The sequence below is a fragment of the Symphalangus syndactylus genome, chromosome 13 (assembly GCF_028878055.3).
Source record: "Symphalangus syndactylus isolate Jambi chromosome 13, NHGRI_mSymSyn1-v2.1_pri, whole genome shotgun sequence".
NCBI lineage: Eukaryota > Metazoa > Chordata > Mammalia > Primates > Hylobatidae > Symphalangus > Symphalangus syndactylus.
Genome location: NC_072435.2, coordinates 29,239,920 through 29,262,029, shown reverse-complemented (window position 1 = coordinate 29,262,029; position 22,110 = coordinate 29,239,920). Strand labels below are relative to the sequence as shown.

The following is a 22,110-nucleotide window of genomic DNA, read 5'->3' as shown; positions in this document are numbered from 1 at the left end:
CGGGTTGGAGTCGCTGTGTCCCGGCCCCGCCTCAGCGGTGAGACCTCCAGGAGGCGGAGTTTGCCGCTGCGCTCTACGGAAACGATTGGCCTTCAGCTCTGTCAATCTGAAGCTGGAGGCCTCAAAGTGGGGAGGAGGAGGAGGGTGGGATAAAGAGGAAAGGAGCGTGGAGGACGTGTGGTTACTCAAAGAACAGCTAAGAATTTTGCAGTCGGCCTGAGCGGGGCGGTGGTGGGGTTGAGCAAAAGGAAGAGGAGCCAGGAGGCAGTGGGAATGGACCCAGGAGTTCCTGACACCCGTCTTCCAGCGCAGCCTCGGTGGGAGGGCGGGGCCTAAAGTCCCGCCACGCCCCCGCAATATTTACATATTTATGAGGAACCATCGAGATCTTTGAAGAACCAGCTAGCCTAGAGGAGCCAGAACATCTCGCTTCTCGCGCTTTTCCGTTTCCGCTAGGACTCTGGCGGTTGGTGAGCATCATGGCAACCGTTGTAAGTGTGGGTGCATGGAGGGTGAGGAGCGAGCTCTCAGTCTTGAGTTTGAGAGAGGAGGATGCTGGAGGCCCTGACTCCTGGGTCTGAGGGAGGAGGGATCTGGGGGTTCAGACTTCTGGGTCTGAAGGAGGAGGAAGCTCGGCCTCTCAGATCTGGGGGAGAAGGGGACATGGGGGCTGGACTTCTGGATCTGAGGCGGGGAGGGGGCTGGGATCCCGGAATCTCAGGTCTGGCCCCATCATGCTATAGGAACTCCAACTTTCAAAATCCTCTTGGCGCCAGTCCTTGAGTTCCGCAGTCCTTGGCGCCAGTGTGTGATGAGGAGGGTTGTGGGACCTTGCGCTTCGAGCCATTTGGGAGCCTTGGATTGTTAGTGGTGCCAATGGCACTTGAGTTCCAAGCTGGAAGCACAGGCAGGTACCTGTTCTGTGTGTCTGAGAGCGCGAGGGCGCCTAGTGAGCCTTTAGTGGGAAGAAATTGTCAAGAAACAAGAGAGTCTTAGTGGAGAGGACTAAAGGATTAGGGACCCAGAAATCGGGATCTTGTCATGCTACCGTTTTGGCCATTTTCATATTTCTAGTATTTCACACGGGTTATGTCTCAGTGTAAATGCTCAATAAATTATCACTTGAATATTTGAATGAATGAATACATGTGAATGAAGGAGAGGCCAGGAAACTTGGCCTGGCACCTCCTCAATTACCTGAATAAAGAAGTGATTTTGGCCTGGCGTGGTGGCTCATGCCTGTAATCCCAGCACTCTGGGAGGCCAAGGCGGGCGGATCACTTCAGGTCAGGAGTTCGTGGCCAACATGGCGAAACCCTGTCTCTATTAAAAATACAAAAATTAGCCAGGCGTGGTGGTGCAGGCCTGTAATCCCAGCTACTCAGAAGGCTGAGGCAGGAGAATCGCTTGAACCTGGGAGGCAGAAGTTGCAGTGAGCCAAGATCGCGCCACTGCATTCCAGCCTGGGCGACAGAGCGAGACTCTGTCTCAAAAAAAAAAAAAAGTGATGTGACCTGAACTTAGGGACCGGGCTGGGCTTACAGGTGCCTCAATTTCCATGATGATCCCAGTCAAGATGGAGGAAGGGAGGGGGAGAAAGTTGTTGGTAGCTGGGGATGAGATTTGAGTCTGTTGCTCTCACCAGGGCAAGGAGGAGGAGGAGGTGGATAGGGAAGTAGAAGAGGAAGGCTATGACCAGAACTTCTGTGGAGAAAGTATTGGAAGTATGAGGGGATGGTGGGTGCTGAGTTTTGAAATGACCTTGGTTTTCATGGGGCCAGTGGGCAGCAAGGTTTTGGAGAGACTTATGGTGAAAGAGAAAGTCTTTGTAGGAGACAGTCCTTGGTAAGGGGCCTGTTTATGTTGAGAGAGCTGAATTTGGGATTCCTGGATTCATGTCTTTTTTGTGGGACGGGGATGCCTAGTCTTCTGCTTGTAGTCTGCGGGTAATGTTCTGTGCTCCTGGGTTCCAGCTTCCTATAGGAGACAGTAGGTGAGAAGGTTCACACAGTGACAGGGAAAGCTTGTGACCACTGATGGCCAGAAAGTCTAAACGATTGGCTCCAGAGGGAGGAGGCTTCCTGTGGGCTAGATAACTGCATATCCTCTCTGGGGGAAGAAGAGAAGAAAGACCTGTGGGCTGGGCACAGTGGCTCATGCCTGTAATCCCGCACTTTGGGAGGCCAAGGTAGAAGGATTGCCTGAGCCCAGGAATTTAAGACTAGCCCTGGCAACATAGCGAAACCCTGTCTCCACAAAAAAGTAAGAAAATTAGGCCGGGCGTGGTGGCTCACACCTGTAATCCCAGCACTTTGGGAGGCCGAGGCGGGCAGGTCACGAGGTCAGGAGTTTGAGAGCAGCCTGGCCAATATGGTGAAACCCTGTCTCTACTAAAAATACAAAAAAAAATTAGCCAGGTGTGGTGGCACAGGCCTGTAGTCCCAGCTACTCTGGAGGCTGAGGCAGGAGAATTGCTTGAACCTGGGAGATGAAGGTTGCAGTGAGCTGAGATCGTGCCACTGCACCCCAGCCTGGGTGACAGAGTGAGGCTCTGTCTCAAAAAAAAAAAAAAAGAAAAAAAAGAAAATTAACCAAATGTGGTGGGACACACCTGTAGTCCCAACTACTTGGGAGGCTGAGGTGGGAGGATTGCTTGAGCCTGGGAGGTGGAAGCCACGGCAGTCCAGCCTGGGTGACAGAATGAGATCTTGTCTCAAAAAAAAAACACAAACCTGTGGGAAGGAATGAGAGTTGGGGATGGGTGGCCTTGGTTAGCATGCTAGTTTCTTAGGCTTCCTTTTCCTTATTAGAAATTACGAACTATCCCGAAGTGTCAGAAAATAATGTAACAGACACGCAAAGATCCACCATCCAGGATTGTTTTTTTGTTTTTTCTTTTTTTCCAGACAGAGTCTCACTCTGTCTCCCAGGCTGGAGTGCGGTGGTGTGACCTTGGCTCCCTGCAGCCTCTGCCTCCCATGTTCAAATGATCCTTCTGCCTCAGCCTCTCGAGTAGCTGGGACTACAGGTGTGCGTCACCACGCCCAGCTAATTTTTGTATCTGTGTGTGTGTGTGTCTGTGTGTGTGTGTGTGTGTGTGTTAGTGATAGAGTCTTGCTCTGTTGCCCAGACTGGAGTGTAGTGGCATGATCTCTGCTCACTACAACCTCTGCCTCCTGGGTTCAAGCAATTCTGCTGCCTCAGCCTCCCAAGTACCTGGGATTACAGGTACCTGCCACCACGCCCTGCTAATTTTTTGTATTTTTAGTATAGACTGGGTTTCACCGTGTTGGCCAGGCTGGTCTCGAACTCCTGACCTCAAGTGATCCACCTGCCTTGACCTCCCAAAGTGCTGGGATTACGGGCGTGAGCCACCGTGCCCGACCTAATTTCTGTATTTTTAGTAGAGACAGGGTTTCACCATGTTGGCCAGGCTGGTCTCAAACCCCTGACCTCAAGTGATTTGCCTGCCTCAGCCTCCCAAAGTGCTGGTATTACAGGTGGGAGCCACTACGCCCAGCCTGTTGTTTTTTTTTCTTAATAGCTTTATTGAGATAGAATTCACGTACTACATAATTCACCCATTTAAAGTATACAGCTCAGTGTTTTCTAGTATATTCACAGAGTTGTGCCGCCATTTCCACGGTCAATTTTAGAACATTGTCATCACCCCAAAAAGAAACCCTATGCCTCTTACCTGTCACCGCTAATCCTTCCATACCTCCCATCTTCAGTTCTAGGCAGTCACTAATCTTTCTCTGTATATCGATTTGCCTATTGTGGCTACTTCATATAGATGGAATCATACAATACGTGTCTTTCGTGTGCGGCTTTCAGTCAGTATAATGTTTTCAAAGTTCATCCACGTTGTAGCATGTATCAGAACTCCATTCCTGGCTGGGCACGGTGGCTCACGCCTATAACCCCAACACTTTGGGGCGCCGAGGCAGGTGGATCACCTGAGGTCAGGAGTTCAAGACCAGCCTGGCCAACATGGTGAAACCCCATCTCTACTAAAAAATACACACAAAAAAAATTAGCCAGGTGTGGTGGCGGGCACCTGTAATCCCAGCTACTCGGGAGGCTGAGGCAGGAGAATCGCTTGAACCCAGGAAGCAGAGGTTGTAGTGAGCCGAGATTGCGTCATTGTACTCCAGCCTGGGTGACAGAGTGAGACTGTCTCAAAAAAAAAAAGGAAGAAAAGAATAAAGAACTCCATTCCTTTTTGTGACTGAATAATATTCCATTGCACAAATAGACCATGTTTTATTTCGCCTTTCATCAGCTGATGGACATGTGGGTTGTTTCTATCTTTTGGCTGTTGTGAATAGTGCTGCTGTGAACACTCGTGTCCATGTTTTGTGTGGACCTCTGGGGGGGTCCTGAATTGTCCCGGGTGGTGTTTACTCACCTCCCTCCCCGATGTGAGAAGGGGTGGTAGCTGGCTCCTCTCTTTGGAGAACTGTCAACATGGGAGGCCTCGGTATATTCTTGGTGAATGAGCTCAGCACTTTGGAGTATCACTTATGCGAACCACAGACACTGAGTCCCGAGGTGAACAAGAGAGACACAGGCCATGCCCGTCATGGGACTCATGTCCACTGGAGCCGAGAATATTGATCCATCCATCTCCCTCAGGAATGTGAGATCACACGGGGAGATCAGGCTCCCAGGGAAGCCTTTCACCTGTCTGAATGTCTAGAGGTCCTAGAACTAGCCTGGCAGGGGTGGTGGTCAGAAAGGGCCTCCCCTAGGGGGCAGCACTTGATCTAATTCAGTGAGAGGGCAGGGAGAGCAGTCTGGACTCAGGGGCCAGCATGTGCAAGGCCTGGTGGTTGAGAACTGGGGCCGCCTGGTACAAGGGATGCTGGGAAATCAGCAGGGCCCAGAGCATGTGCAGCTCCATGCCTGCTCCTCGTTGGTGTCTGTCCTTATGGAGCTCACAGTTACTAGAAATGGGGAGGACTTGTCTGGGTATGGTGGTTCACGCCTGTAATCCCAGCACTTTGGGAGGCCTTGCCGGGCAGATCGGTTGAGGTCAGGAGTTCGAGACCAGCCTGGCCAACCCCAGTAGAGATGGGCGAAACCCCATCTCTACTAAAAATACAAAAAAAATTAGCCAGGTATGGTGGTGTGAGCCTGTAGTCCCAGCTACTCAGGAGGCTGAGGCAGGAGAATCGTTTAAACCCAGGAGGTGGAGGTTGCAGTGAGCTGAGATCGGGCCACTGCACTCCAACCTGGGTGACAGAGCAGACTCCGTCTCAAAAAATTAAAAAAAAAAAAAAAAGAAATAGGGAGGACTTTGCCGGGCACAATGGCTCATGCCCATAATCCCAGCGCTCTGGGAGGCCAAGGCTGGCGTATCACTTGAGGCCAGGAGTTTGAGACCAGCCTGGCCAGCATGGCAAAACCCCATCTCTAGGTGTTTATACAAAAATTAGCTGGGTGTGTTGACACATGCCTGTAATCCCAGCTACTCAGGAGGCTGAGGCAGAGAATTGCTTGAACCCAGGAGGCAGAGGTTGCAGTGAGCCGAGATTAGACCACTGCACTCCAGCCTGGGTGACAGAGCGAGACTTCGTCTCAAAAGAAAAAAAAGAAACAGGGAGGATTTCATTCATTCACCAAATAACCAAATACATGCTGGACCCTGAGGACCGAGCTGTGGATGAGACAGACAGTCCTTGTCTTCCTGGGGCTCAACCAACCAGCCATTAGGCAGTGACAGGCAAGAGGGGTGGGGGTGACTGGTGCCTGACCCATCGCCTGCCTGTGAGGGGAAGGAGTGGAAAGGACCGTCTCATGGGAGGGACAGAGGAGGGGTTGGTGAAAGCTGAGACCACACTAGTCCTCTGACACATCTTCTTGCACCCCCAGACAGCCACAACCAAAGTCCCGGAGATCCGTGATGTGACAAGGATTGAGCGAATCGGTGAGTGAGTTGGGTCAGGAATAGGACCTAAGCCCTGCCTGCCATGTGCCCTGACAGAGCAAACCTATTGAGGACCCCTAAGATGGAGAGGGAGGTGGCCTGCACACCAACTGCCCCCCCACTACCATTCCCCCACTCGCCTTGTCTAATGGGGGAGGTGGATCCTCAGTTCCAGAGTTGGGTCAGATGATGCACTGGGGACCAGGCTGCTAGCCTGGCTATCCTGGTGGGGTTCCCGGGTATGTTTGCCTGGAAGTCATAGATATTTACTGGGTGCTTTACTGGGTTTGGCCTCATATACCCAGTACACACCGTGGGGTGAGTTCCCTGAGGGCAGGGACCAGGTCTGTCTCAATCCTAGCTGTGTCCCTAGCACAGGACCTGACAGAGCAGATGATCAAGAGATAACCACTGAATGCACGAGTTTGCGTCCTGTGGAACCCTTGCAGTAGCCCCATGAGGTGCATATTGTAACTGTTAGCTGAGGGAACTGAATTTTCAGAACAGCTAAATCACTGGCCCCGGCTCACACAGAGCAGGAAGTTGGAACGCAGTGAGGCCAGCAGGGTGCGCTCTCACAAAGAGCTGTACCGGCAGGGAAGAGACCGCATTCATTCATGCAGCAGGCTCACTCATTCAGCGCCTCCGAGAAAGGCAGTAAGGGCTCCTGGCTGTGAACATGGGTTTTAGAAACCCAGCGCTGGATTCCTGGAGCTTAGCGCTGCCACTTTTCCACCATGTGGCCAGGGACTAGTTCCTCTCTGTGCCTCAGTTTCCTTATCTGCAAGATGAAGCTAAGATAGTTCACCTCATCAGTTAATGTAAGATTCAATAAGGTAGTTCATAGAAAGCACTTTGGGTCTGTGTGCCAACACTGTTTCATCTATTAAAAGTGCCGGGGCACTGGGCGCATTGGCTCATGCCTGTAATCCCAGCACTTTGGAAGGCCAAGGTGGTTGGATCACCTGAGGTCGGGAATTTGAGACCAGCCTGGCCAACATGGTGAAACCTCGTCTCTACTAAAAATACCAAAATTTGCTGGGCATGGTGGCGCGTGCCTGTAATCTCAGCTACTCGGGAGGCTGAGGCAGGAAAACTGCTTGAACGAGGAGGTGGAGGTTGCAGTGAGCCAAGATCATGCCATTGCATTCCAGCCTGAGTGACAAGAGTGAAACTCTGTCTCTAAATAAATAAATAAATAAAAGTGCCAAGACTGGGCGCTGTAGCTCACGCCTGTAATCCCAGCACTTTGGGAGGCCAAGGCGGGTGGATCACCTGAAGTCAGGAGTTTGAGACCAGCTTGGCCAACATGGTGAAACCCTGTCTCTACTAAAAATACAAAAATTAGCCAGGCATGGTGGTGCATACCTATAGTCCCAGCTACTAGGGAGGATGGCTTGAACCTGGGAGGCAAAGGTTGCAGTGAGCCAATATCGTGCCACTGCACTCCAGCTTGGGTGACAGAGTGACTCCATCTCAAAAACAAACAAAAAGTGCCAAGTATGGCCGGGCACGATGGGTCACGCCTGTAATCCCAGCACTTTGAGAGGTGGAGGCAGGAGGACTGCTTGAATCAGGAGTTCAAGACCAGCCTGAGTCACATAGTGTGATCCTGTCTCTAAAAAAGAAAAACATCAAGAAATTAGCCATCAGTGGTGGTGCATGCCTGAGTCCCAGCTACTTGGGAGAACTCCTTGAACCAAGGAGGTTCAAGCTGTGGTGAGATGTGACTGCGCCACTGCACTCCAGCCTGGGCGACAGAGCAAGACTCCGTCTCCAAAAAAAAAAAAAAAAATTTTTTTTTTGAGAGAGGGTCTCACTCTGTCGCCCAGGCTGGAGTGCGGTGGTGCAATCTCGGCTCACTGCAAGCTCCGCCTCCCGGGTTCAAGCCATTCTCCTGCCTCAGCCTCCCGAGTAGCTGGGACTACAGGCGCCGGCCACCACGCCTGGCAAATTTTTTGTGTTTTTAGTAGAGACGGGGTTTCCCCGTGTTAGCCAGGATGGTCTCCATCTCCTGACCTCGTGATCCGCCTGCCTCGGCCTCCCAAAGTGCTGAGATTACAGGCGTGAGCCACCGCGCCTGGCTGAAAAACAATAATAAATTTAAAAAAAAAAAAAAAAAAGATGAAGGGCCAAGCACTGCTTGTGAGCTGAGGACCCAGTAGAGACTAGCTGCACCCAGGAGCCTCCCTTGGGGTGCTCACAGTCAAGCACTGGGGTCAGCAAATCTTCCTTTTTTTTTTTTTTTTTTTTTTTTTTGAGACGGAGTCTCATTCTGTCCCCCATGCTGGAGTGCAGTGGTGCAATCTCGGCTCACTGCAAGCTCCACCTCCCGGGTTCATGCCATTCTCCTGCCTCAGCCTCCCTAGTAGCTGGGACTACAGGCGCCCAACACCAAGCCCGTCTAATTTTTTATATTTTTAGTAGAGACGGGGTTTCGCTGTGTTAGTCAGGATGGTCTCGATCTCCTGACCTCGTGATCCGCCCGCCTCGGCCTCCCAAAGTGCTGGCATTACAGACGTAAGCCACCATGCCTGGCCCCTAGCAAATCTTTCTTAAAGGGTCAGATGGTAAATCTTTCCTCTGTTGAAACTACTCAACTCTCCTCTTGCAGTGCGAAGGCAGCCACAGACAGTATATAAATGAAATGGCATGGCAGTGTTCCAATACAAAGGTTTTTTGGTTGTTTTTTTTTTTTTTTTTTTTTTGAGATGGAGTCTCGCTGTGTTGCTCAGGCTGGAGTGCAGTGGGGCGATCTCAGCTCACTGCAACCTCTACCTCCCAGATTTAAGCAACTCTCATGCCTCAGCCTCCCGAGTACCTGAGACTACAGGTGCATGCCACCACACCAGGCTAATTTTTGTATTTTTTAGTAGAGACGGGGTTTCACTGTGTTGGCCAGGCTAGTCTCGAACTCCTGACCTCAGGTGATCTGCTTGCCTTTGTCTCCCAAAGTGCTGGGATTATAAGCGTGAGCCACCGCGCCCAGTTCCAATAAAATTTTATTTGCAAAAACAGGTGGCTGGCCTCCAGGCTTAGGTTTGCTCAACCCTCATCTAATGTAAAGCATTGGAATCCCATCTTCCCCTCTCGCTGGCTGTATGACTGGGGCATGGGACCTAACCTCTCTGAGCTCCCTCCCTATTCATATCAATAGGTTCTGGGATTGTTGCCATTTTGATACCCAGAAGTGTTTTCAGGGTGATAGCAGCCAGGGCTCTTGTTTCATTTTATTTTGTTTTATTGAGACAGGTCTTGCTGTGTCACCCAGGCTGGAATGCAGTGGCACAATCTTGGCTCACTGCAACCTCCACCTCCCAGGTTCAAGCAATTCTCCTGCCTCAGCCTCCTGAGAAGCTGGGATTACAGTCGTCTGCCACCACGCCCAGCTAATTTTTGTATTTTTAGTAGAGACGGGGTTTCACCATGTTGGCCAGGCTGGTCTCGAACTCCTGACCTCCAGTGATATGCCCGCCTCAGCCTCCCAAAGTGCTGGGATTACAGGCAGGAGCCACTGCGCCCGGCCCCAGCCAGGGCTCTTTTTTTGCAGGGTCATATGGAATAAACTGAAAACATGTGGGTGCTGTGTAAGCCATAAACACGAAGTAATTGTGATCATTAGCCCTTGTGGTTAGTTCTTGGTACAATTATGTGCTTAATCAGGCCTCGGTGACTTTTGTTTAACTAGGATGCATCCTCAGAGCAGCTCCCGTTCATTGAGCATTTACCACGTTCAGCCATCTTCCTAGGGAGGCTTTTGGGATATCCTTCCCATGTGCCCCTTCATTCCCCCAACCCCTGCTCGCTACTCCCACCCACCCCTTTGACAAAGAAGGAAACCAGGGCTCTGAGGGGTTAGGCCATACGTGCGGCAAGCTGGCTAGTAACTGAGTCTTTGTTCTTTCCCTTCATATAGGTGCCCATTCCCACATCCGGGGACTGGGGCTGGACGATGCCTTGGAGCCTCGGCAGGTAGAGCAGAGGAGGCTGGGGTGTGAGGGCCTCTCCATGAAGGTCTTGGGTAGTGGGTACCCAGGGCCCTGGGGAGTGTGGGGACTATGTTACGGTCTGCTGGACCTTTGGCTACATACCCATAAACTTCAGCCACACGTGGGTTTTCTTGGTACTAAAGAATTGGTTAGGCTAGGTGTGGTGGCTCATGCCTGTAATCTCAGCACTTTGGGAGGCCAAGGTGGGTGGGTCACCTGAGGTCAGAGTTCAAGACCAGCCTGACCAACACGGTGAAACCCCATCTCTACTAAAAATACAAAAATTAGCCGAGCATGGTGGTGCACGCCTATAATCCCAGGTACTCGAGAGGCTGAGGCAGGAGAATTGCTTGAACCCGGGAGGTGGAGGTTGCAGTGAGCCGAGATTGTGCCACTGCCCTCCAGCCTGGGTGACATCTCAAAAAAAAAAAAAAAAAAATTGGGGGTGGGTAGCAATTGCTTTGCCACCTTAAAAAAAAATTAGGCTGGGTGCAATGGCTCACACTTGTAATCCCAACACTTTGGGAGGCTGAGGTGGGAAGGTTGCTTGAGCCTAAGAGCTTGAGGCCAGCCTGGGTAGCATAGTGAGACCCCATCTCTATAAAAAATCTAAAAAATTAGCTGGATATGGTGGTGCACATTTGTGGTCCCAGCTACTCAAGAGGCTAAGGTGGAAGGATCTCTTGATCCCTAGAGGTCAAGGCTACAGTGAGCCATGATCGTACCACTGTAGTTCAGCCTGGGTGACAGAGCGAGATCTTGTCTCCAAAAAAAAAAAACAAAAAGTGGAGAAAGCTTTTTTGGCTTTTCCTGGAAGTCCCAGCTAGTAATGTCTGCTTCCATCTCACTAGCCAGGATGTGGTAGAAATGCCGTGGTAGCCCCATAGGAAATCACCTAATGTACTGCCTCCCACCCACAGGCTTCGCAGGGCATGGTGGGTCAGCTGGCGGCACGGCGGGCAGCCGGCGTGGTGCTGGAGATGATCCGGGAAGGGAAGATTGCTGGGCGGGCAGTCCTTATTGCTGGCCAGCCAGGCACGGGGAAGACGGCCATCGCCATGGGTAAGAAACCTCCCAGGGCAGGGAGTTCCCTGCTAAATAACTCCTGTGTAAGTCAGGGTCAGGATGAGCCGCATTTCACAGATGACCCAAAATGGCAGTGGCTTAAACACTCAGGATTCATTCTCGCCCGTGGAAGAATCTAGAGGTAGGCCATTTGGGGCATATTAAGCAGTTCCAGGAGGTCTTCCATCTTCCTGCCTCATCATCCTCTGCACTTGGTTCCAGTGTCAAGAGGACGTCGTGTTCCAAGAGGGCTGCCGGAGCTCCAGCCTCCCCACTCATAATCCAGGCAGCAGGAAGAAAGGAGTTGCCATGAGGATGAACCCCCTCCAGTTGGCTTCTTTTAAGCAGTCATCTTGGAAATCCTCCATGCTTCTGCTTATATCTCATTGACTAGAATTTAATCATGCTCACACTCTGCTTCAGGGGAGGCTGGCACATTAAATGTTTTTTTAAATTTCATAATTTGGACCATTTTTGCCTTAAGAAAATGAGGATTCTTCTGTTGGGCAAGAGGTTGTTGTAAAAATAAAAAATTTTTTTTAAAAAAAAGGAAAGAAAATGAGGGTTCTGGAACTAAGGAAGAAGGGGAAGGTGGGTATTGAAGAGTCACCCAGCAGTCTGTGTTGCAGTCCACTAGTGGTTTATGATCTTTTCACTCCCAGCTGTTCCTCTTCTTCCTTGTTGAACTCCTATTTATCCTTCAAAACCCTACTTCAGCATCTCTGCCCCATTGAAGCTTTTCCTAACCCACTGCTCTTCCCACTCACTCCCACCTCTGTGCTGAGGCTGGGGCCAGGCAGGGAGAATCAGAGTTAACAGCCAGGTCTTCAGTGAAGATAAAGCAGTGCCTGTTGGGGTGCCAGGCCTTGGACTGGACACTGGGGACCCATAGATGAGTTAGACCAAGGCCTGACTTCAAAGAGCTCCTGGTCTGGAGGAGGTGGTCATGAACACGATCCCTTCCAAGGCGACATGTGTTACAATGGAGGTAGCACGTGACAGAGGAGGCTCCTGACCTTGGTAGGAAAACAGGGCATGTGGTGGCATTTGTCAGTAGAGGCTTCCAGAGAAGCGGATATCTGAGCTAAGCCTAGTAGGATGGCCAGGAGGCTTCTGGGCAGACACTGGGGACAGCATGTCCAGGCCCAGAATGTGGCACACACAGCACCTTCCTTCCCTCCATCCTTTCTGCTTTCCTCCTCTTCTTTTTTTCTGAGACAGAGTTTCACTCTGTCACTCAGGCTGAAGTGCAATGGTGTGATCTTGGCTCACTGCAACCTCTGCCTCCCAGGTTCAAGTGATCCTCCTGCCTCAGCCTCCCAAGTAGCTGGGATTACAGATGTGTGCCACCACACCCAACTAATTTTTGTATTTTTAGTAGAAATGGGATTTTACCATGTTGGCCAGGCTGGTCCCAAACTCCTGACCTCAGGTGATCCACCCGCCTGCCTTGGCCTCCCAAAGTGCTGGGATCACAGGCGTGAGCCACTGTGCCTGGCCTCGCCTTTCCTCTTCTTGTGTCTCCTGGGTAAAGCCTCCTGCAGGCCAAACCCTGTACTGGGCAGCACTGGGGTGAGGCCAGCCTCGCCCTGGGGGGGATGCTCCTTAGTCTAATGAAAGAGGCAGAGAGGACCCCTGGTGTCCCCAGATGGCATAGGCCATGCTCGTCCACTCAGTCCTCAGCAGATACTTGCTGAGTTCTGTGATGAGGGCCATTGTGCATCCACAAAGGGGACTAAGAAGAGGTCCCACTTGACACTGGGCAGGAGGGTGTGGCGTCGGCCTGTCTGTAAGGGCGTGCCCTACATTGGACCAAACCTTGTGGCCAGGGAGCTGGAAGGAAAGGTCTGGCGCTCAGAGCCATTGCTGGAGACAGCGCTGCTTCCTGCCAGCCACCCCAGGCCACAGGCAGTAGAGCGGGCCCCGCCCTGTGCCAGTTTCAGGCTGTGCAACTGTGTTACTGCTGAGCACCAGTGCCTGCCTGCCCGCCCATAGTCACTCCTAAGCAGGGTGTCATCCCATGCCGGCACCTGTTCTGTTATTATCCCCATTAGACGGGGAAACTGAGGCTCAGGGAGCAGTTGAGATCGCTCAAGATCACACAGCACCAACTGCACTAAGTGGTGGATCTGGGATCGGAACCGAGGCAGTCTGCCTTCATCACTTGTAGCTATTACGTCGGCTCCTTGGCCTTCGTCCCTGGTCCCCTTCGCCCAGCTCTGCGGCTAGACAGCTCGTACAGGCTGGGAGACTGAGGTGTGGTGAGGTTCTAGGCTGTACCCTCTGGGCAATGTGGGATTCTAAGCCAGGCCTGCCGGAGCAACCTGCCCTCCCTGGCTTCTCACTCACTGTCTGCCTCGTGGCTGAACCCCGCCCTCCACTTCCCCCTCCCCAGGGCTCTGCTCAGCTCGGAGCCAAGTCCTTACATGTAGGATGGCACTGAACCCTCTTTCCTGGGGTAGGAGAAGAGCTAGTTTGCCACAGAGCACGTGTCGGGGACCTGGTGCCAGGGCGGCTTCACCTACCCAGACTGCCTCCTTCCCAGGCATGGCGCAGGCCCTGGGCCCTGACACGCCATTCACAGCCATCGCCGGCAGTGAAATCTTCTCCCTGGAGATGAGCAAGACCGAGGCGCTGACGCAGGCCTTCCGGCGGTCCATTGGCGTTCGCATCAAGTAAGCGGGGGACCCGAGGCGGGTGCCAGTCCCCAGAGCCTGGGAGCAACCCCGAGCCCCGGGCGGCTAGTCCTTTGTCCCAGAGCTCGTGGAAGCTGGTGATTCCTGAGGGCCCGGGTGTCAGGCTGTCTCCTCAGATCTGCTCTCTGGCTAGGGAGGAGACGGAGATCATCGAAGGGGAGGTGGTGGAGATCCAGATTGATCGACCGGCAACAGGGACGGTGAGTCTGCGAGTCTGTACCCTGCTGAGGCCACCTCCAGCGCCAGCGTTGGAGAGAGTAGATGTCAGGTCTTCACTGAGGTCAGAATCCCATGGAATGTTCTAGCTGCAGACTAGAGCCATGTACATGCCTACAGTAGGAGGTCAGTTAACTTGACAGTGGCTTATCCCCTTATGAGGGACATTATGGGCAATAGAAACTGAGGCAGTAAAATAATGAGAGAGATCTGTTATTGAGTTCCCAGCAGACCTCAAAACCCAACAGACTTCAAAACCCGTTCTGTGGCCGAAAGGCATGTACTGCCCAGCTTACATGATACGGGTGATTTGCTCTCTCTTTTTTTTGTTGTTGTTTTTGAGACAGAGTCTCCCTCTGTCCCCCAGACTGGAATGCAGTGGTGCAATCTCGGCTCACTGCAACCTCTGCCTCCCGGGTTCAAGTGATTCTCCTGCCTCAGCCTTCCGAGTAGCTGAGATTACAGGTGTGTGCCACCACGCCCGGCTAATTTTTGTATTTTTAGTAGAGACGGGGTTGCACCATGTTGGCCAGGCTGGTCTCGAACTCCTGACCTCGTGATCTGCCCACCTTGGCCTCCCAAAGTGCTGGGATTACAGGCATGAGCCATCATACCTGGCCTTTTTGTTTGTTTGTTTTGTTTTTTACAATTTCTGTTTTCTCCTTTTTGCATAGCAAAAGTGTTTTCTGATTTTGTGATCAACAAAAACACCTTGTATTTGGGTATAAAATAGGAATGTCAAAGTGTGACCTGTGGCAATTTTGCAAGACCTCGGGCCTATGTTGTTTTTGATAGACTTTATTTTTTAGGCATGTTGTTTGTTTACTATTTTTATTTTTTATTTTTATTTTATTATAATTTTTTTTTGAGATGGAGTCTTGCTCTGTTGCCCAGGCTGGGGTGCAGTGGCACGATCTCAGCTCACTGCAAGCTCTGCCTCCCGGGTTCACGCCATTTTCCTGTCCCAGCCTCCCGAGTAGCTGGGACTACAGGCACCTGCCACCATGCCCGGCTAATTTTTTGTATTTTTAGTAGAGACGGGGTTTCACTGTGGTCTCGATCTCCTGACCTTGTGATCTGCCTGCCTTGGCCTCCCAAAGTGCTGGGATTACAGGTGTGAGCCACCGCACCCTGCCTGTTTACTATTTTTATTAAGAGCTTTATTGAGTTTTGGCCAGGCGCAGTGGCTCACACCTGTAATCCCAGCACTTTGGGAGGCTGAGGCGGGCAGATCACAAGGTCAGGAGATCGAGACCATCCTGGCTATCACGGTGAAACCCCATCTCTACTAAAAATACAAAAATTAGCCGGGCGTGGTGGCGGGCACCTGTAGTCCCAGCTACTCGGGAGGCTGAGGCAGGAGAATGGTGTGAACCCAGGAGGCAGAGCTTACAGTGAGCTGAGATCGCGCTACTGCACTCCAGCGTGGGCGACAGAGCAAGACTCCGTCTCAAAAAAAAAAAAAAAGAACTTTATTGAGTTTTAATTGACATACAGAAAGCTGTACACATTGCAAGTGTCCAGTATGGTCAGTTGGGACATACGTGTTCAGCCGCGGAGCCATCACCACGTCAGGCTGGTGAGCACACTGTCTCTCTTCCCGGAAGAGCTTCCTTGTGTTGTGCCCGTTTTGAAGCTGTATAAGCAGAGGCCGGAGCAGAGCCAGAAGCTCTTCAACACTGGGGGCACTGGGGCAACATCAAGGCCCTCTCTGAGCCCCATCCCTGGCTTGTCCCCACTCTCAGGGCTCCAAGGTGGGCAAACTGACCCTCAAGACCACAGAGATGGAGACCATCTACGACCTGGGCACCAAGATGATTGAGTCCCTGACCAAGGACAAGGTCCAGGCCGGGTGAGCATTCGGGCCATGCCAGGCAGCCAGGGGGATGGGCGAGCTTGGGCCCATTCCTTTCCTTACCCCACCCCTATCCCCCTGTAGGGATGTGATCACCATCGACAAGGCGACGGGCAAGATCTCCAAGCTGGGCCGCTCCTTCACACGTGCCCGTGACTACGATGCGATGGGCTCCCAGGTGTGGCCAGGACTCCCAGGATCCCCTCGCCCCCAGCACTGGGGTGTTTTCCTATCACCCCCTTGACCCATGGGGTCTGGATCTTCCTGTCTCCCTGACTCTTTGTCCTGGTACTCCTGGGTCTTCCCTGTAACCCTAGGACAGCTGGGCCCCTCAGCCTGGCACTATAGCTTCGCATCGCCACATGTGGCCTGTGGCTTCTGAGGTCCTCCGGGAGCCCCCATGACCCTCAGAGCTCTGGAACGCCCCTAGTCCTGACTACTTCCTGGGCCTGGGGTTTCCAGATGACCCTATTTAGCCTCCCAGCTCCATTTCCTGGAGCTCCAGTCTCCCCCAGACAGAGGGCTTTAGGGGCCCCCTTCATGCCCTTCCCTGCCCTGTCTCCTCCATTCTTCCCCCACCCCCGCCCCATAGACCAAGTTCGTGCAGTGCCCAGATGGGGAGCTCCAGAAACGCAAGGAGGTGGTGCACACCGTGTCCCTGCACGAGATCGACGTCATCAACTCCCGCACCCAGGGCTTCCTGGCGCTCTTCTCAGGTGAGGCCCCTCCTGCCCTGCCCTGCCCCAGGCCTAGCAGCCTCCCTCGGGCTCCCTCTGTTTCTGCACTCCGAGCGGGGCCCACTTGCTCCACACCGTTTCCTGTAACTCCGGCCCGTGGCTGCCTCTGTTCTCCACCTGCAAGTCCGCTTCGTCCCCACCCCTGCTGATGCTGTGATGGGGTGTGGTCCTGCCCTCTCCCCTCTTGTGTTCTCTGCCTCTGTTCCTCCTCTCTGGGGATGTCTCAGGCTCCTCGTCCCTCCTTGCTTTGCTCCCCTTCCTCCATCCCTGGCATCACCCTTCTCTGTCTTAGCCACACTCTGGCCCTGGAACCCGCCTCCTCTCCGACTTCCCTGATGCAACCTGTGCCTCCCATAGGTGACACAGGGGAGATCAAGTCAGAAGTCCGCGAGCAGATCAATGCCAAGGTGGCCGAGTGGCGCGAGGAGGGCAAGGCGGAGATCATCCCTGGAGTGAGGACCCAGGACGTGGCCGGGGCAGGCGGTGGGGTGGAGGTGGGCCGGGGAAGTGCGGGCGCAGGTGGTGACTCTCACACGCACCCCAATCCCAGGTGCTGTTCATCGACGAGGTCCACATGCTGGACATCGAGAGCTTCTCCTTCCTCAACCGGGCCCTGGAGAGTGACATGGCGCCTGTCCTGATCATGGCCACCAACCGCGGCATCACGCGGTGAGCTGGCCACAGGGGCCTCTGGGGAAAACGGGATGCTCTGGGAGTGGGTGTGGTGAGAGGGTCAACGGGAGCCTGTGTTGACACCAGGTCAGGGAGGGACGCGTGACTGCAGTGTGCGCTCTTCGCTTACAAAGGCGGGCAGGAGGCAGCTCTGCTGCCAGAGGAAGCCCAGAGACTGTGTTCTTGCTGCCTTTCTGTCTTGCTGCTCCTTTAGCCCCCAAGGCTGCAGTTTTCAAACTGCGTGCCGAGGCACCCCAGGGTGCTGCAGGAAACTCACAGGAGTGCTGTGGGATGTTTTCTAATCTTGAGGGAAGCACAGTGACATCTGTTAGACATAACATAAACTACGATTGTTCAGTCACTTCGACCCAACAATTTCATTAACAGAACTCTTGGTGTTGTGTTTGGCCTGAGGATGCCGGGGACAGATTCCTGTGACACAGAGGGTACTGTGCTGTGCTGAAGCCTGGGAACCTCATCTCCCAGGTGTTGCCAGCACCCCGTGCACGGGAACTCTTAGTGTTGTGTTTGGCCCGAGGATGCCGGGGACAGATTCCCGTGACACAGAGGGTACTGTGCTCTGCTGAAGCCTGGGAACCTCATCTCCCAGGTGTTGCCAGCACCCTGTGTAGCTGGGATTATGGGTACCTGCCACCATGCCCACTGGCTGTCTTCTCCACCTTGCCACATTTTGGCCCGCAGGAAGCAGGGGGATGTGGAGGGCAGGCAGCCCCCATAGGCTGTGATCCACAGGCTGCACCCCACCCTTGCACCCACATTCCATTGCGCAGCACTGCTCGGGCTCAGGGCCGTACCTGGTGGCAAAGAAGGCTGGGGACTGTCAGCTCCAGCCCTGCAGCCATGGGCCCAGCTGAAACTGGGCGGTTGGGGTGGGCATCACAAAAGGGAAGAAGCGGGCACCCTACAGAGGATGGTGGGCCGCTGTGCCTGGCTCTGTGTTTGGCTCTTTTAACTCCTTGGATCCGCGGAAGAAGCTCAGAAGGTAGATATCACCTCAGCCCCATTTTACAGGGCAGGACAGTGAGGCCCAGTGACTTGCCCAGGTCACAAGTCTAGAAGGTAGCAGGGCCAGAATTTGGTCTCTGGATGGCTGGACACTGGAAGAGACCCCCAGGGCTGACGGTGTTTTCACAGAAACTGCAGGCCAGGGCCTGGGGACTGCCCAGGGGCACCTCCTGTGGGAGGCAGCAGCTACGGGCAGCCCTGATTGTTCGTAGACTCCATATCTGAGAATCTCCTCGCTTGCTAAGATTTATTTGTAATCCCCAAATAAATATCTGCCCTGCTTTCCGCAACAAATTCAAGTTGCCTGACACCCACTTTCCCAGCTGAGTGTGGATGAGGCAACACTGCCTACTCTCTTTAGCGCTCATGCTGTAAATAAGTGTCCTTGTTGTATTCTATTTAGTTTTACATTTGGCACTTTTGTTCTTTGAGACAGGGTCTTGCTCTGTCGCCCACGCTGCAGTGCAGAGGCACGATCATGGCGCACTGCAGCCTCAGTGCCCACCACACACACACATACACACACCACCCCTGGGACTCAATCAATCCTCTGGCCTCAGCCTCCTCATCAGCTGGGACCATGGGCATGGACCACTATGCCTAGCTAATTTTTGTTTTTGTTTTGAGATGGAGTCTAGCTCTGTCACCAGGCTGGAGTGCAGTGGCACGATCTCAGCTCACTGCAACCTCTGCCTCCCGGGTTCAAGCAGTTTTCCTGCCTCAGCCTCCCGAGTAGCTGGGATTACGGGCACCCGCCACCACGCTCGGCTAATTTTGGTATTTTTAGTAGAGATGGGGTTTCACCATATTGGCCAGGCTGGTCTCGAACTCCTGACCTCGTGATCTGCCCACCTCGGCCTCCCAAAGTGTTGGGATTACAGGGGTGAGCCACTGCTTCTGGCCTAATTTTTTTTTTTTGTATTTTTTTTGTAGAGATGGGGTTTTGCCATGTTGCCCAGGCTGGTCTCAAACTCCTGGGCTCAAGCAATCCGCCCGCCTCAGCCTCCCAAAGTGTCACTTTTTTTGTGCCTTTTTTTTTTTTAAACTTTTTGGGGCCATTTATTGGTGATATTGCCATTTAAATTGTCCCCTGTGCACAGTGCTGAAGTGCTGTCTAGTATTCTAAGTGCAAGGAGGCTGTGATGCCTGACGGAGGAAATGCCGTGTTATAGACGCTTCGCTGAGCCCAAGTTAGAATGCTATTGACATGAGCTCCATGTTAGAGAATAAACAGTGATGTTACATAACAAACACATGGAAATAGAAACACACGTAAATGAGGCCAGGCGCAGTAGTTCACACCTGTAATCCCAGCACTTTGGGAGGCCAAGGTGGGCGGATCACGAGGTCAAGAGAATGAGACCATCCCGGCCGACATGGTGAAACCCCGTCTCTATTAAAAATAGAAAAAATTAGGGCCGGGCGCGGTGGCTCACGCCTGTAATCCCAGCACTTTGGGAGGCCGAGGTGGGCGGATCACAAGGTCAGGAGATCGAGACCATCCTGGCTAACACGGTGAAACCCCGTCTCTACTAAAAATACAAAAAATTAGCCGGGCGAGGTGGCAGGCGCCTGTAGTCCCAGCTACAAGGGAGGCTGAGGCAGGAGAATGGCGTGAACCCCGGGGGGCGGAGCCTGCAGTGAGCCGAGATCGCGCCACTGCACTCCAGCCTGGGTGAAAGAGCGAGACTCCGTCTCAAAAAAAAAAAAAAAAAAAAAAAAAGAAAAGATTAGCTGGGTGTGGCGGCAGGCGCCTGTAGACCCAGCTACTCGGGAGGTTGAGGCAGGAGGATCGGTTGAACCCGGGAGGCGGAGGTTGCAGTGAGCCGAGATCACGCCACTGCACTCCAGCCTCGCAACAGAGTGAGACTCAGTCTCAAAAAACAAACCAAAAAAACCAGAAACACACAAATGAAAACACACATAGACCCAAATTATATATATATAGATTGATGAAAATTCTGTAAGCAGAGGCTCGAGAGCGCCTAACCCTGTGTTCCACGAGGAGCAGTGGCTCAGGATCAGCTAACTGGAGTGTTCACGATGACTTTCTAGAACCTCACTACTGTGAATAAGGGGAGCTGACTGTATCCCCTGGCACCAGCCCTGGGCTGGCCCCGCTGCAGCAGGGAACAAGACAGGTGCAGCCCCCTCCTTTGTGAAGCTTCATGTCGAGCACGGCAGTGGGGCCTTGACCAGTAATCCTGGAGGCAGAGATCTAGCTTAAAGCAGCCCAGCTCTGCGGAAAGGTGCCCTTGGGGGACTGACGCAGTTGTGGAAGGCTGCGTCATCAGGGGGTGATGTCATCATGTGACAGGAGACGCGAGCTAAAGGTTAAGTGGTGTTGGGCCCTGTGAGTGGGTGGTGATGGGAGGTGAGAGTGTTCCTTGAAGAGGGAACATCCCCCTGACAGCCCCCTCTTTCTGCCTCTTCCTCAGAATCCGGGGCACCAGCTACCAGAGCCCTCACGGCATCCCCATAGACCTGCTGGACCGGCTGCTTATCGTCTCCACCACCCCCTACAGCGAGAAAGACACGAAGCAGATCCTCCGCATCCGGTGCGGGCAGGACCAGGCCGTGCGCCTGAGAGGCAGGGCTGGGGTGTACCCTGTTTGACAAATGCTGACACTGAGGTCTGGCAGAGTGGCATGGTGGCTGGGCCTGCAAGAGAGAGGGCTGAGCGGGCACCCAGACAGTGGCCTCCGATCCAGGAGCAGGAGCCACGGTGGGAAAGGGAGGCGAGGTACCCGTGACTAGTGTTGGGGCCAGCACCCTGGGGGTGGCCAGGAGGCCTAGGTTTTAGGTCCAGCCCAGCCCCTGTCTCTGTGGCTCTTCTAGCCTCAGCATTCTATGGTTCTAAGATGTAGGCGCCACATATTCCCAGTGGGGAAGAGCCAGAGGGTTGCTGTGGCCACTTCTGCTGCAGTCAGAGGCTGGGCCCTGGCTGAGCCACCCCTGTCCCCCACTGCTTGCAGGTGTGAGGAGGAAGATGTGGAGATGAGTGAGGACGCCTACACAGTGCTGACGCGCATCGGGCTGGAGACGTCACTGCGCTACGCCATCCAGCTCATCACAGCTGCCAGCCTGGTGTGCCGGAAACGCAAGGTCAGCCGGCTGAATTAGCCAGCAGGGCCAGATGGCGGCAGTGAGTGACGCAGTACTTCAGGGGCTTCCAGGGTTCCAGTTTCATCCTAGAATGTACATTTTCAGAGGCAGGGAATTTTCATCCCTCAGGATGGCTTCTGTATCGCCCAGCCTGGCCTATAGTAGGTGCTCAGTAGATCTCTGTTGACTGTAAGTAGATGCTGTTAGGTCCACCTTACAGATAAAGAAACTGGGGAATGAAGAGGCTGGGCCCACAACCAGGAGATGGCCAGGCAGGATTTGAACCCAGGCAGTCTGGCCCAGAATGCCCTCCCCTCACATGCCACGCTCTGCTGCCTAGAGCATGGAGGTGGCATACGCTGGGGTCTGTGCCGTGAGCCTCACGGAGAGGGGCCCAACTGAGGACTCGCCCTCCTCCTCTAGGGTACAGAAGTGCAGGTGGATGACATCAAGCGGGTCTACTCACTCTTCCTGGACGAGTCCCGCTCCACGCAGTACATGAAGGAGTACCAGGACGCCTTCCTCTTCAATGAACTCAGTAAGAATCCCCACCCCACACCCGCACTGCCAGAGCCAGCCTCAGAGGGAGGCAGAGGGAGCTCGGCCTAGAAGGCTCAGGCCCTGCCCCGGGGCGACACTGACCATGTGGCCTTCCTTCTCCCCACAGAAGGCGAGACCATGGACACCTCCTGAGCTGGACGTCATCCCCCGACCCCACCCTGTTTTCTACCAGAGTTCTGACACTGTGACTTTGTATAAAATGGTTTGGAAGCTGGACCCACCCTGTGTGTGTGTGGTTGCCCTGAGCCCACAGAAA

The 22,110-nt window shown here is 53.4% G+C and overlaps 1 protein-coding gene across 3 annotated transcripts; it reads left to right on the top strand.

Annotated features, from left to right (window-relative positions):
• The first annotated feature begins 41 nt into the window (after positions 1-41).
• Positions 42-22,070, top strand: RUVBL2 (RuvB like AAA ATPase 2). Of its 3 annotated transcripts, none has more exons than XM_055237202.2 (15): positions 42-491; positions 5,878-5,932; positions 9,849-9,904; positions 10,842-10,983; positions 13,532-13,661; positions 13,816-13,882; positions 15,644-15,750; positions 15,838-15,931; positions 16,346-16,469; positions 16,848-16,942; positions 17,041-17,159; positions 20,627-20,746; positions 21,164-21,293; positions 21,717-21,831; positions 21,961-22,070. In XM_055237202.2, the coding sequence occupies exons 1-15, from the start codon at positions 480-482 to the stop codon at positions 21,984-21,986; spliced, it is 1,392 nt and encodes a 463-aa protein (XP_055093177.1). In that variant the 5' UTR covers positions 42-479; the 3' UTR covers positions 21,987-22,070. The 3 variants fall into 3 exon arrangements, with proteins under 3 accessions (XP_055093177.1, XP_063471789.1, XP_063471790.1); XM_063615720.1 differs by having other exon boundaries at positions 398-470; XM_063615719.1 differs by having other exon boundaries at positions 120-491; positions 21,717-22,070.
• Positions 22,071-22,110: the final 40 nt, after the last annotated feature.